The 13,603-nt window shown below is 42.1% G+C and overlaps 1 protein-coding gene across 1 annotated transcript; it reads left to right on the plus strand.

Annotated features, from left to right (window-relative positions):
• Positions 1 to 901: 901 nt before the first annotated feature.
• LOC116588950 (HLA class II histocompatibility antigen, DQ beta 2 chain-like) lies at positions 902 to 6,662 on the plus strand. The gene is made up of 6 exons (XM_032340721.1): positions 902 to 1,089; positions 2,607 to 2,876; positions 4,369 to 4,650; positions 5,145 to 5,255; positions 5,743 to 5,766; positions 6,320 to 6,662. The coding sequence occupies exons 1-6, from the start codon at positions 978 to 980 to the stop codon at positions 6,331 to 6,333; spliced, it is 813 nt and encodes a 270-aa protein (XP_032196612.1). The 5' UTR covers positions 902 to 977; the 3' UTR covers positions 6,334 to 6,662.
• The last annotated feature ends 6,941 nt before the right edge of the window (positions 6,663 to 13,603 follow it).

The following is a 13,603-nucleotide window of genomic DNA, read 5'->3' on the forward strand; positions in this document are numbered from 1 at the left end:
ATTTTTCAAAGCCAGCTAATATCTTTATAATCATTAATCTGAACTCTAGTTCTTACTTATCCATACTGATTAGGTCCCTGACAGTCAATACTGTCTCTTGTTCTTTTTTTTTGTAGATAGTTTTTCTCTCTTGCCATTCTTTCAGAAAGTGCTTACTTTTCTATTTGTAGAGTTGCAGCTATTCTTTTCTTAGATCTCAGGGTGAGTTCATAGGGTAGAGAATGATTTGATAGCTATCTAGCTGAATTCCTGGGACCAGACAAAACTAAAGTCTCCTACTCCTCCACCATTTTGGACTAATTCTCCAACATTTTGCAATATTAAACAAGTCATATTACACTTAAGTTTGTATATATTATGATCTGGATATAAAATGTGTGAAACATGATCCACATTTTACCAAGAGAAGCCTGGGGCAAAGTGAGGGTCAGTAATTTGCTGACTCTCATAAAACCTATTAGTGGTAGAACTGCAGCTAAAAACCATTTTCTCATAAGAACAATGCTCTTCCCACCACAACTTAAGGCTCTTCAGAGTTTCTAGGATAATAGAAGTGGCCATCTCTGTGACAGTTATTTTTCTTTCCTGAAATATGATCCCACTTATTTATTACTAAAAATCCCAAATGTCACAAAAATGTCTACTCTTGAGTTATTTTTTTGTTTGTTTCTTTAAACCCTTAAGGCATTCTGTCTTTAGAATTTCTATAATTAGGAGAAAATCTTCACCTCAAGTATTTATCCAGTATAATTTGATGAAGACACAGTTCTAGATATTGGACTGAGAACCTTTATAAAAAATCTCTGCCCAGAGACAGGTGAAGTACTTTGGCAATAGTTCAGATTGGTTCCCTTCCTAGGGACTCTCCAATCCGACTGTGCATGGAAGCTTTCATAGGCTTTTATTCTCTGAAATGAGTACTCAGAGCTCCTAGGTAGGAACTGGGTTGACTACCATTTCTTTTGTCTTTGTTCCCAATGATGCCTGGGAAGATGGCTTTGTGGATCTCCAAAGGCCTCTGGACAGCAGCTGAAATGATGATCCTGGTGGTCCTAAATATCCCAGTGGCTGAGGGCAGAGATTCTCCACGTAAGTGAAGGGCATCTGCTCCACAGAGCCACCACCTTAGGCAACAGGTTCTGAAGGAGCTTTGGGCTGGAATGTGGAAGGTTCTGTGATCTTAGAATATATAATCTTTCATCACAGGTTTCCAAATATATAGTCTTTCATCACAGGTTTCCTCTCTTTGGGGTAGACAACTCTGTTACATTCTTATTTCTACTCTAATGATGAGATAAGGACATCCACATCTATGGACTCAATCCATCCTGGGGATTTTATAATGGGTAGGAGGAAACAAAACATGCATCTGCTACCACTGATGGGACAAAGTGACATTGGAGTTATTTTTGAAAATAAGAATTTGTCCAAAGAAGACACAGCAGGATCTTTTATTTCAGGTCCCTGCAAGACCTTATCTAGGCTACACACTATGGGATTCTCTGTTGGAGAAATACAGGGCAGTGATAGTCTCTCCAGTCTTAGTATTTGACAAAAAGGACTTTATATTCCTGATTCTGAGTGGAGTCCAAATGGATACAAACTCTTGGTTTTTGAGTGAAACTGACTGGGTGACCACAGACAGGAAGTCTTTACTTCAAGTTTCACTGGTTTATGGTCAAATAGTAACTTGTGTGGGATTCAGAGACTTGAATTGATGGTGGACTGAATTTAGGAGAAAGGAGACTGTAAAGAAGAGGAAATAGCACATACTGAGAAACCATGTCAGCCACAGGATTAGTATCTTCATATAAATTCTCTCTGGATTTTCCTAACACCCCTATGTGTAGGCATTATGACTTCCGTTTTACAAATTTTATATATGATACCAATATTCTGTTTAGTAACCTACTCAAGCTGGTAAATGGAAGGGTTTAATGGGATCTATTTTATCTTATTCAAAGACTATGTTCTTTCTATGAATGTCTCTTTCTAGGACTTGGAAGATGTGGGTCCCTTCTAGCCCTGCAGGAGTGAGCAACCTCACAGTGCAGTTGGGTGGGTGGGACAGAAACTCAGGGTAACTCAGGCATTAGAAGGAAGGCCCTCTGCAGAGGACCAAGAGAATATGCTTTTCAGGAGGAGGTCAAGCTTCATTTTCGACTTTTCTCCTCATTCTCTTGAACTCTTGTGCTTAGGTGGACACTTGTTTGTCTCTGAGGTTCCCTGAAGTTGTATGGAAAATGGGATTTCATGTAAGAATGTCCTGATTTGAGCACAGGGATAGATGTAAAATCAGCCAGACTGCCCTGTCTTCCTCAGTTCTCAGGCCCCAGCAGAGCTCAGAGGTCGCAGGGTTTGTCCCTAGAGAGGGGCTTTCTTTCCTCCCCTCCCTGTATGAAGGCGGTTCTGGAAGCCCTCAGAGGAGGGCAAGCAGGCCTGAGAAGGAGGATGCTCAGGAGGATGCTCAGGGTGACAGGCATCCAAGGAGGGAGGCCTTCAGGTTTATCAGGCCACCTGCTAGTGCCCCACAAGACCCGATGGGCGGTGGCTGTCGGTTGGGCTGAGCGGTGGAGAACTGACTGACCCACGGTGATTCCCCGCAGAGGATTTCGTGTTCCAGTTTAAGGGCGAGTGCTACTTCACCAACGGGACGAAGCGGGTGCGGCTCCTGGATAGATTAATCTATAACAGGGAGGAAGTCCTGCGCTTTGACAGCAACGTGGGGGAGTACCAGGCAGTAACAGAGGTGGGGCGGTCTATCGCCCAGTCCTGGAACAGACAAAAAGATGTCGTGGAGCGGGCACGGGCGGAGGTGGACACAGTTTGCAGACACAACTACCAGATGGAGAAGAGTTCTACCTTGCAGAGGCTAGGTAAGCACTGCCTTTGGATCTTAGCTGGGCTTCCCTCTCCGTCTCTCTCGTGGGTACTGGCAAGACCCAGCACGGTGGGTGTGGCCTCTTTCATGGAACCCAGGCCCACAAGGTGGATGGGGAGGCGGGGACAGGGAGTGGGGTGGGGACAGACCCCCCGCCCCCGCCCTTCCTCGCAGCCCTCGTGGGTGGGTCCTCCAGTAGGGCTGTGTTTCCTATGCGGTTTCCACCACTTCTGCGTCTCCCCGGCTCCTTACTTAAGAGTGTTTGCTTTCTCCCTCCCCACCTTTCCCTAAGCAGAGCCCAGTGAGCACCTGTCTTTGCCCTGGTCCTGCAGTGAGCTGTGCCAGCCCCTGCCAAGCTTAGTGGGCTGGGCCTGGTGGGGGGAGGACACCTGGCACACGTGGTAAATATGTTAAGAGTTGTCACCAAGCCAAATTTTGACTTTTGGTTTCAAATTATGATTCATCTCAATGCTGTTTTCTTAAATGGTTGCCACTAGTCCCGGACTTCTCTGAGGGGAGGAACTCCTCATCCTTGTCTGCCTAGTATATGACACGATGACTGCCAGGTAGAGTGAGTGCAAACTTCTGTGGAATTCATGAATAAATACAGGTGGCCTCTCATCCACTAGGCTCAAGAGAAAACAGAAGGGTAAATAAGCCTTAAAGACTGACTGTATTAATTAGTCTTTATTATATTGCTTCATGTTTTAAAGTAAACCTTGTAACTTCAATCTTAATAATTTAGGGTTTGTGAATGCAAAGTCCAAGAAAGTGTTTACTAAAAATACAAACAATATTGGAAGGCAGAATTTTAATTTCTTAGAAAAGCTCAACAAATGTCAGAATAGGAAGAGCTGAACTTTTGGAGTCAATAAATTGATGCTAGTAAATTACTGAATAAAAAAATTGTTTCAGGTTTCCTTTTGCCTAAACCCTACCCATCCTCCTTCCCCCGAACTCCTTCTCAGGTCATCATCATCCACTTAAGGGGTAGACATTCTGCAAGTTAATTGTAGATATTTATTTAATAAGCACATATGTCTAGACAAATACCTTATCACACACCATCTATATAACACAATTTAATTTCACAGCTAACGACCTTGGGAGTTAGAGATTAGCAACCACTTTATATGTCAACAGGTGTGGAGGGAAAGAAGTCCTGCTTTACTATTTCCATTTTTAAAAAAATTTTATGAATAGTGTTGTGTGTAATACAGCAATCTAATATTTAAAATTGCTTCATTTTATCAATTAATACAAAGAATAACTTTCACAGGATGATTACTATTATTTCTTCAGACTTTGAAAAGTAAGCTGACCTGTGTTTATTGGAACTAATACAGTGGCCAAGCTCAGATCCTAATCCAAGACTCAGAATCCAGGGATCTTTCCACCCTGGTACCAAGACAGGACTCTTCTCCATGGGGAGACTTGCCATGCAGTCTCACATCTCACTGTCTTTTCTTGTCTGTTACTCCCCTCAGTGGAACCTACAGTGACCATCTCCCCATCCAGGACGGAGGTTCTGAACCACCACAACATGCTGGTCTGCTCGGTGACAGATTTCTACCCAGGCCAGATCAAAGTTCGGTGGTTTCGGAATGACCAGGAGGAGAAAGCTGGTGTGGTGTCCACTCCACTTATTAGGAATGGGGACTGGACCTTCCAGATCCTTGTCATGCTGGAAGTGACTCCCCAGCGAGGAGATGTCTACACCTGCCATGTGGAGCACCCCAGCCTCCAGAGCCCCATCACAGTGGAGTGGTGTAAGGGACAATCCGTTTCCTTTCACCATGGGCCCCACAAGACAGAGAGAAGAGCTTCCTCCAGCCCGTCCCATTCCATTCCTCATCCTTGATGTCACTACTGATGCCCATGGCAGGAGCATCAGAACAATCTCGATCTCATTGTCTTTCTAGATATTAGAGAGATCATTCTCTACACCCTGACCCTACAGCCCAGCCCTGTAGCTCTGAAGGATTTATACTCTGGCTAGAGACTGGGGTCTTAGAGTCCGAGGTTAGGGCTGTGTCTGGAGGAGCAGTATCCAGCTTTCCCCTACTCTCACATACCCACTAGGTGTGAGGGTCTGTCAGTGGGTCCTTTCCTCCCCTTAAGGGTGGCCAGAAGGGAGCACTGGGCTTGCTGGCACCCCCAGGTCCTGTACTTCAGACTGGACTTCAGGCTTCCCAAAGGGACATTGTGGGGTATGGGGGCACTCAGCCTGACACTCAGCCTGACACTCAGGCTCTGCTCCCAGGGGCACAGTCGGAATCTGCCCAGAGCAAGATGCTGAGTGGCATTGGAGGCTTTGTGCTGGGGCTGATCTTCCTCCGTTTGGGCCTTATCGTCCGTCACAGGAGCCAGAAAGGTAAGGTGCTCTGGGGAAATGGGGGAGAAGGGCTGTGCCTGAGGCCCTCTGCTCAGGGGGTCCTGCACCTCTGGATGTAGCTCTTTCCTTCTGACCCTGAAAGGAAGGAGGCTGGGCTGGTGGTGGGAGGAGATGGAACAACCTAGGGGGAGGCTTTGGACTCTGACGTTACTGGTTGAAAGGAGTCCCATCATGGAGGTCTCAGGTGGAGTATATTCTAGGGCTTCCCGACAACTCATCATTGTCTCTCTGGCTCCTCTCTGAAAGTTTTGTTCTTTATGAGGGTCAGAGCGTCTGCTTCCCTTCCTACTGGGGACAGTTTCATTCATTTTGGGGGATTTAACTTAGGGCAGTTAAGGTCCTGTGGTTGATGGGTAGGGACAAAGTAAAATTCCACTTAAGTTTCTTATCTTACCTCCCTTTGGGGTGAGTGAGAGACTGGCTGTTTGTGTAACAAGACCTTTGTCTGTATCGTTTCTTTTTGTAGGACCTCGTGAGTCTCCGCCAGCAGGTACAAGTTCTGCTCTAATTCGGTGGGGGTGTGGGCACTGGTGAAAGAGGGCAGAGCATGAGGTCAGGCGCTCAGTTCATGGCCTCGTCCCTGCTACAGAGATCAAGAGTTAGGGAGAAGTTTGCCCAGTTTCTGTAGGCAGACCAGAACCAGAACCAGGCCACATCTTTCTGTGAAACGTGGAACCAGAGCCATGTCTTGGGTGTTAGATACCAGGATGATGCCCTTTTGTTGTGTTTCATGTTGGCAGCCACTGCCTGTGAGAGTTTATAAATGAAAGATCACTAGTGGTGGAACGAAGGTGAGTTATCATTACATTTAGTAAAACTTAATATCCTCTGAAAGGCTAACAGCTGCTCCACTGCCTCCCACACATCTGTGTGCAGCTGGAGTGCCCTGTTCTGGGGAGTTAATAATACCTTTCCAGAGATATTAGGGGAGGTGATGACAGTATGCCCTGGACCCCAACTCTCTTTGATGCTGCAGAGACCCTGAGAGGAGGGGAGAGGGCGCATTCCTCAGCGTCCCCTGTTTGATACCCTCTTTTCTACAGGGCTTCTGCACTGATGCCGGAGGATACCTGGGATTCTGCCTTCTGTGTTGTCCGCCTGTCCTTGCCCAGAATTCCCAGCTGCCTGAATCCTACAGTGCCTCTGACAGAGTCACCAGGTCACCTCCTGTGACCCCTGCCCCGAGGATCTGACTGTGGTGCTGCTTCCTGCACTGGCCTCGGAGCCTCTGCCTGAGAGCTCCCTGCCAGCAGCATCTACTCCCACCCCAAGGGCTTTTCTGTTTCCATTCTTCCTTCTCAGATGGTGCAAGAGGAACACATTGAAGCCATTTACCTGAATGTAGAGATTTTTACAGTGATTAAACATGATTATGAGTTCTCTGTACCCCGAGTCTTCTTAACTGGGTGGAGGCAGGAAATCAGTGCAGAAGGAAAGGATCATAACTGCTCCTTGAAGGAGACTAGGGACACCTGTGGGTGCCAAGTGAAGAGCAGGCAGAGGAGATAGAAGATCAGATCGATAGTCACATCCTTCATGGGTATTTGATATTGTTCCGTGCAATGGCCTAAGGGTGTGCCGGCCTCTTTTTAGGTGCGGTGAGTGTCGTGTATGTAAGCTGACAGCGGGATTATGTGGGGCAGATATAGTGACCCCTGGTGTCTCAGAGAACCACAGGGGTGTTTCCAGTATATCTTGGCAAGTCACACTGATCAAGGTCCATTTTTATTTTGAGGAAATATAACTAACAATAAAAGTACTATTTCTGTTTCATGTGATAGAAACTCAACTCAAGCTTAGTTTGTTCATGTTACGAGGAAGTCTGGGGTCAAGCTGATTTCAGAAGTTACTAGATCCTGACATTCAATGAGATCTTCATTTCCCTCTTATCTTTCTGTTATATCTGTATTTATGCACCTTTCTTTCTATATGTCTTTCTTTGTTCCTCATATTTCTTTCTGTGTGTCTCTCTGCATCTTTTTATTCTATTTCTTTACTCTTATAGTACTGTTAACATATAATATTATGTTAGTATCTGGTGTGCAATACAGTGATTTGACAGATCTGTACATTATTCTATGCTTACCACAATACATATAGTCACCATCTGTCACCTTATTACAATATTATTGACTATGTTGACTTTTTCTTTCCATGACTTGTTTCTTTTATAACTCTAAGTTTGTAGCTCTTAATCCTCTTCAGCTATCTTGCTTATCTTCCTATCCATCTCTCCTGTGGCAACCTCTAGTTTGTTCTCTGTTTTTACAAGTCTATTTCTGTTTTTTTTTGTTGTTGTTATTCCTTTGTTCATTTGTTCTGTTTTCTAGATTCCACATATAAGTGAAATCATATGGTATTTGTCTTTCTTTGATTTACTTCATCTAATATAATACTCAGTAGCTCCATCCATGTTGTTGTAGATGGTAAGATATAATACTCTATGGTAGAGTAATATTGCATTGTATATTTATGTCACATCTTGATCCATTCATCTATTAATGGACTTGGGCTGTTTCCTTATCTTGACTATTGTAAACAACGCTGCAATCAACATGGGGATGTCCCTGCATCTTTTTATGTCTGTCTCTGCCTCTCAGTCTCTGTTTTGTCTCTCACTCTTTCATTGCATTTCTGCCTCTGTCTATTTCTCTCTGCACCTTTGGCATTATTTATCTGGATCCTTTTGTTTCTGTCTGCATCTCTCTCTTTCTCATTACCTCACATCTTATCTCGTCTTTATTTCTGTGTGTACATCTATCTGTCTGGTTCCCTTGTGTGTTTTTATAGTATCTACCAACATTTGAACAATTTTAGAAGATTCTGATTGGTCAGGCTTGAGTAACGTGCACATCTCTTAAAAAAAAAAACCCTCACTTGCATTGGGTGCAGATAACTAGCCTTGTATCCACCCCTTTTTCTGGGAACAGGTATTGGATCTTCCAGGTCTTGGTGAAGCTGCAGATGATTCCCCAGTGGAAATATGTCCACACCTGCCATGTGGAGCACCCTCCAGAGCCCACCACAGTGGAGTGGTGCAAGGGGCAGTTTGTTCTTATATCATGGACCCCAGGGGATAAGTGGCTGAGATCCCCTCTATTTCTAGAGTCCCTTTTTGGGGCACCAACTCACAACCATTCTACCCCTTATCTATTGGACAGTCTTATAATGGCCTTAATGAGCTAGGATTCTCAGAGGATAGGGTTCCTCTTGTCTGTGAACATAGTGACTTGTTGATTGCTGACAGGTGGTAAGAAAGTCACTGTACAGAGTGGCTCCTTTGATGTGGGCCCAGCAATAAATGGTGGTCTCAATCTCAGTCTCCAGGTTTTGTTATTAAGACATGTGACTGGGAACTTTACTCGGAGGTTATGAAGGGTGATGCCAATGAGTAACAGGCTTCTTACCTTCCTGCTCTCCCACTCACTCAGTGGACCTCAGTAGCCAATGGCAGGTCCTTTAGTCTCCTGGACAAGGTCAGAATGGAGAATGAGGCTTCTTTGGTGCCTTTGTCTTTCTTATTCATGCAATCATCATTCAGTCATTCATGGGCACTATGAAGGTGGACAAATACTGACATTCAGGATTTTGCTCTCCAGGGTCATGGTCTGAATCTTCCCTAACAAGATGCTGAGTGGTCAGAGTTTTGTACTGGTTTTGTTGTCTTCCTCAGGGTAGGCATTGTCATTCCCTGTAGGAGTCAAGAGGGAGTGACACTCTTGGGAAAATGGGAAGGGATTGTGCTAGATGTCCAGGGAGCCCTTGGTCTCTGTATGTAGCTCTTTGCTTTTGACCCTGCAAAGTGAAGAGGTAGGGCTAGAGATTAAACCAGATTCAGAGTTTAGGGAAACAATGAGATCTGATTTTTGTAGTTGAAACCTAAGCTCTGTTGTGGTGGTAAGTGGTAGAGTGTATTCTAGGATTTTCTTACAGGTCAGCAGTCATCTTGGTCCTATGCAAGAAGGGTTCTTCTTCTTGGTGTTTTTTTTTTTTTTAAGGTTTTATTTTTAAGTAATCTCTACACCCAAGGTGGGGCTCAAACTCAAAGCCCAGAGATCATATGCTCCACCAAGGAAGCCAACCAGGTATCCTTTTAATAATAAGATCAGAGTCTTCTTCCTTCTGTCCAGTGACAGTTTCATATAAACAACTATTCCTTGCTGCCACATTTCATTGGGAAACATAGTCTTTAACTGATTATTTAGTCAAAACAGCCTGTACAAAGAAGTTTGCTAACAAAAAGAGCTGAGTCTTTTATTTTTTTAAAGATTTTATTTATTTATTTGACAGAGAGAGGTCACAAGTAGGCAGAGAGGCAGGCAGAGAGAGAGAGGGAAGCAGGTTCCCCGCTGAGCAGAGAGCCCAATGTGGGGCTCAATCCCAGGATCCCAAGATCATGACCTGAGCTGAAGGCAGAGGCTTAACCCACAGCCACTCAGGCACCGCAAAAAGAGTGGAGTCTTTTTAGGCTTATTCCTTGGAGAAGAATGTATGGGTATCCTAGAATAATCTACTGGTTGTAAGTATTTGGTCTTACTTTCAATCAAATGGCAGTATTCCTTCTTATTCATGGCCAAATGCCATTGTAAATAAATATCACATCTTCTTTATCCATTTATCTGTGGATATACTTAGGATATTATTATATCTTAGCTATTGTGCTAAGATGTGAATAATGCTGCAAAAGACATGGTAGTATAGATATTACTTTGATATCTAGTTTTCATCTTCTTTGAATGTATATCCAGAAGTGATATTGTTGGATCATACAGTAGTTCTATTTTTAATTTTTCAAGGAACATCCTTACTGCCTTCTATAGTGGCTATCTACCATACCAATATACACATTCCTTCTGAGAGTGCATAAAGTTCCCTTTTCTCCACATCCTCACCAGAACTTATCTCTTGTCTTTCTGATAACTCAAATAGGTGAGAGCTGCTATTTAACTGTACTTTTGATTTGCATTTTCCTGATGATTGCCTAAGTTGAATATTTTATATATATGTACTGCTGGCAAGTTGTCTGTCTTCTTTGGAAAAATGTCTACTCAGTTCCTCTCCCCATTTTTAAAATTGTGGTCTTCAAAGCTACATTTTTTTTTTAATTTTAAATTTTACCTCAAGTATATTTAACATACAGTACTATATAGTTTCACGTGTGTAGTAGAGTTATTCAATAATTCTATTTGTTACTCAGGGTTCATCATAATAAATTTAGTCTTAACTCCCAATGCTGATTTCCCCCATCTGCCCACCCAGCTCCCCCCTGGTAGCCCTCTGTTCTCTACAGTTAATAGTCCATTTTTTGATTTTCTCTTTTCTCCTTTGTTCATTTTGTTTCTTAAATTCCACACATGAATGGAATCATATGGTATTTGTCTTTCTCTGACCAACTTGTTTTGCTTAGCATAATACTCTCTAGCTCCATCTACATCATTGTAAATGGCAAGATTTCTTTTCTTCTTTTTTTTTTTTATGGCTGAGTGATAGTCCATTGTGTATATTTACCACATTTTCTTTATCCATTCATCAATCAATGGACATTTGGGCTCTTTCTATACTTTGGCTATTGTTGATAATGTTGCTATGAACATTGGGGTGCATGTATCCCTTTGAATTAGTATTTTGTATTCTTAGTAGTGCAATTGCTGGATTGTAGGATAATTCTACTTTTAACTTTTTGAGGAATCTTCATACTGTTTTCTAAGAGTGGCTGTACCACTTTGCAGTCCCAGCAACAATATAAGAAGGTTCCCCTTTCTCTGAATCCTGAATACCTGTTGTTTCTTGTGTTGTTAATTTTAGCTATTCTGACTGGTGTGAGGTGATATCTCATTATAGTTTTCATTTGTATTTCCTTGATGTTGAAGGATGTTGAACACCTTTTTATGTGTCTGTTGGCTATCAGTATGTATTCTTTGGAAAAATGTCTTTTCATGTCTTCTGCCTTTTAAAAATTGGATTATTTGTTTTTTAGGGGTTGAGTTTATAAGCTCTTTATACATTCTGGATATTAGCCATATATCAGCTATGTCATTTACAACTATCTTCTCCCATTCCATAGGTTGCCTTTTATTTTGTGGACTGTTGCCTTCACTCTGCAGAAGCTTTTTATTTTGATGAAGTTCTCATAGTTTATTTTTACTTTTGTTTCTGTTGCTTCAGGAGATATACCTAGTAAGGAAATGCTGTGGCCAGTATCAAAGAAGTTGCTTCCTATGTTTTCTCTAGGATTTTAATGGTTTATTTTCTCATATTTAGGTCTTTAATCCATTCTTAATTTACATTCATGTAAGGTGTAAGAAAATGGCCCAATTTCATTTTTTTGCATGTTGCTGTCCAGTTTTCCTAACATCATTTGTTGAAGAGACTGTCTTTTTCCCACTGGATATTCTTTCGTGATTTTGTCACAGATTGATTTACCATATGGTTGTGGGTTCATTTCTGAGTTTTCTATTTTGTTCCATTGATCTTTGTGTCTGTTTTTGTGCCAGTACCATGCTGTTTTTATCATTACAGTTTTATAATATACCTTGAAATCCAGAACTGCGGTGCCACCTGCTTTGCTTTTGTTTTTCAAAGTTGTTTTGGCCATTCAGGACCTTTTGTGGTTCCACAAAAATTATAGGATTTTTTTGTTTTAGCTTTGTGAAGAAATGCATTTGGCATTTTGATAGGTACTGCAATGATTGTGTAGATTGCTTTGGGAAGTATGGACATTTTGACAATATTTGCCTTTCCAGCCCATGAGCATGGAATATCTTTCCACTTGCTTGTGTCATCTTTAATTTCTTTCACCAATGTTTTATAACTTTTAGCATAAAGATCTTTCAGCTCTTCAGTTAGGTTTATTCCTAGGCATCTTATTATTTGGTTGCAATTGTAAATGGGATTGATTCCTTGATTTCTCTTTCTGCTACTTTATTACTGGTATAAAGAAATGCAACAGATCTCTATACATTGATTTTCTGTCCTGCTGGTCTACTAAATTTGTGTGTCAGTTCTAGCACTTTTTGGTGGAGTCTTTTGTGTTCTCTATATAGGGTATCATATCATCTGCAAATAGTGAGGGTTTGACTTCTTCCTAGCCAATTTGGATGCCTTTCTATGTCTGATTGCCATAGCTAAGACTCCCAATACTATGTTAAATAACAGTTCTGAGGGTAGACATTCCTGTATTCTTCCTGACCATAGAGGAAAAGCTTTTAATTTTTCCCCATTGAGGATGATATTAAGAGTGTTTTTTTTCCATATATGGCCTTTATGATGTTGAGGTTTATTCCTTCTAATCTTACTTTGTTGAGTATTTTTTTTTTTAATCAAGAATAGATGTACTTTGTCAAATGATTTTCAGCATCTATTGGGAGGACCATATGGTTCTTATCCTTTCTTTTCTTTTCTTTTTTTTTTTTAATTAATTTTTTTATTTTTTTTATAAACATATATTTTTATCCCCAGGGGTACAGGTCTGTGAATCACCAGGTTTACACACTTCACAGCACTCACCAAAGCACATACCCTCCCCAATGTCCATAATCCCACCCCCTTCTCCCAAACCCCCTCCCCCCAGCAACCCTCAGTTTGTTTTGTGAGATTAAGAGTCACTTATGGTTTGTCTCCCTCCCAATCCCATCTTGTTTCATTGATTCTTCTCCTACCCACTGAAGCCCCCATGTTGCATCACCACTTCCTCATATCAGGGAGATCATATGATAGTTGTCTTTCTCTGCTTGACTTATTTCGCTAAGCATGATACGCTCTAGTTCCATCCATATTGTCGCAAATGGCAAGATTTCATTTCTTTTGATGGCTGCATAGTATTCCATTGTGTATATATACCACATCTTCTTGATCCATTCATCTGTTGATGGACATCTAGGTTCTTTCCATAGTTTGGCTATTGTGGACATGGCTGCTATAAACATTCGGGTGCATGTGCCCCTTTGGATCACTACGTTTGTATCCTTAGGGTAAATACCCAATAGTGCAATTGCTGGGTCATAGGGCAGTTCTATTTTCAACATTTTGAGGAACCTCCATGCTGTTTTCCAGAGTGGCTGCACCAGCTTGCATTCCCACCAACAGTGTAGGAGGGTTCCCCTTTCTCCGCATCCTCGCCAGCATCTGTCATTTCCTGACTTGATGATTTTAGCCATTCTGACTGGTGTGAGGTGATATCTCATTGTGGTTTTGATTTGTATTTCCCTGATGCCGAGTGGTATGGAGCACTTTTTCATGTGTCTGTTGGCCATCTGGATGTCTTCTTTGCAGAAAATTCTTTTATTAATGTGGTGTATCACATTGTTTGGCTTGTGAATAATGAACCA

This window comes from Mustela erminea, chromosome 4, assembly GCF_009829155.1.
Source record: "Mustela erminea isolate mMusErm1 chromosome 4, mMusErm1.Pri, whole genome shotgun sequence".
Classification (NCBI taxonomy): Eukaryota; Metazoa; Chordata; class Mammalia; order Carnivora; family Mustelidae; genus Mustela; species Mustela erminea.

Coding starts and splice junctions, on each gene's coding strand:
- LOC116588950 (XM_032340721.1), top strand. CDS start 978: ATGATGCCTGGGAAGATGGCTTTGTGGATCTCCAAAGGCCTCTGGACA. Junction 4,651..5,144: donor CCCCATCACAGTGGAGTGGT/GTAAGGGACAAT, acceptor CTCTGCTCCCAG/GGGCACAGTCGGAATCTGCC. Junction 5,256..5,742: donor CCGTCACAGGAGCCAGAAAG/GTAAGGTGCTCT, acceptor TTCTTTTTGTAG/GACCTCGTGAGTCTCCGCCA.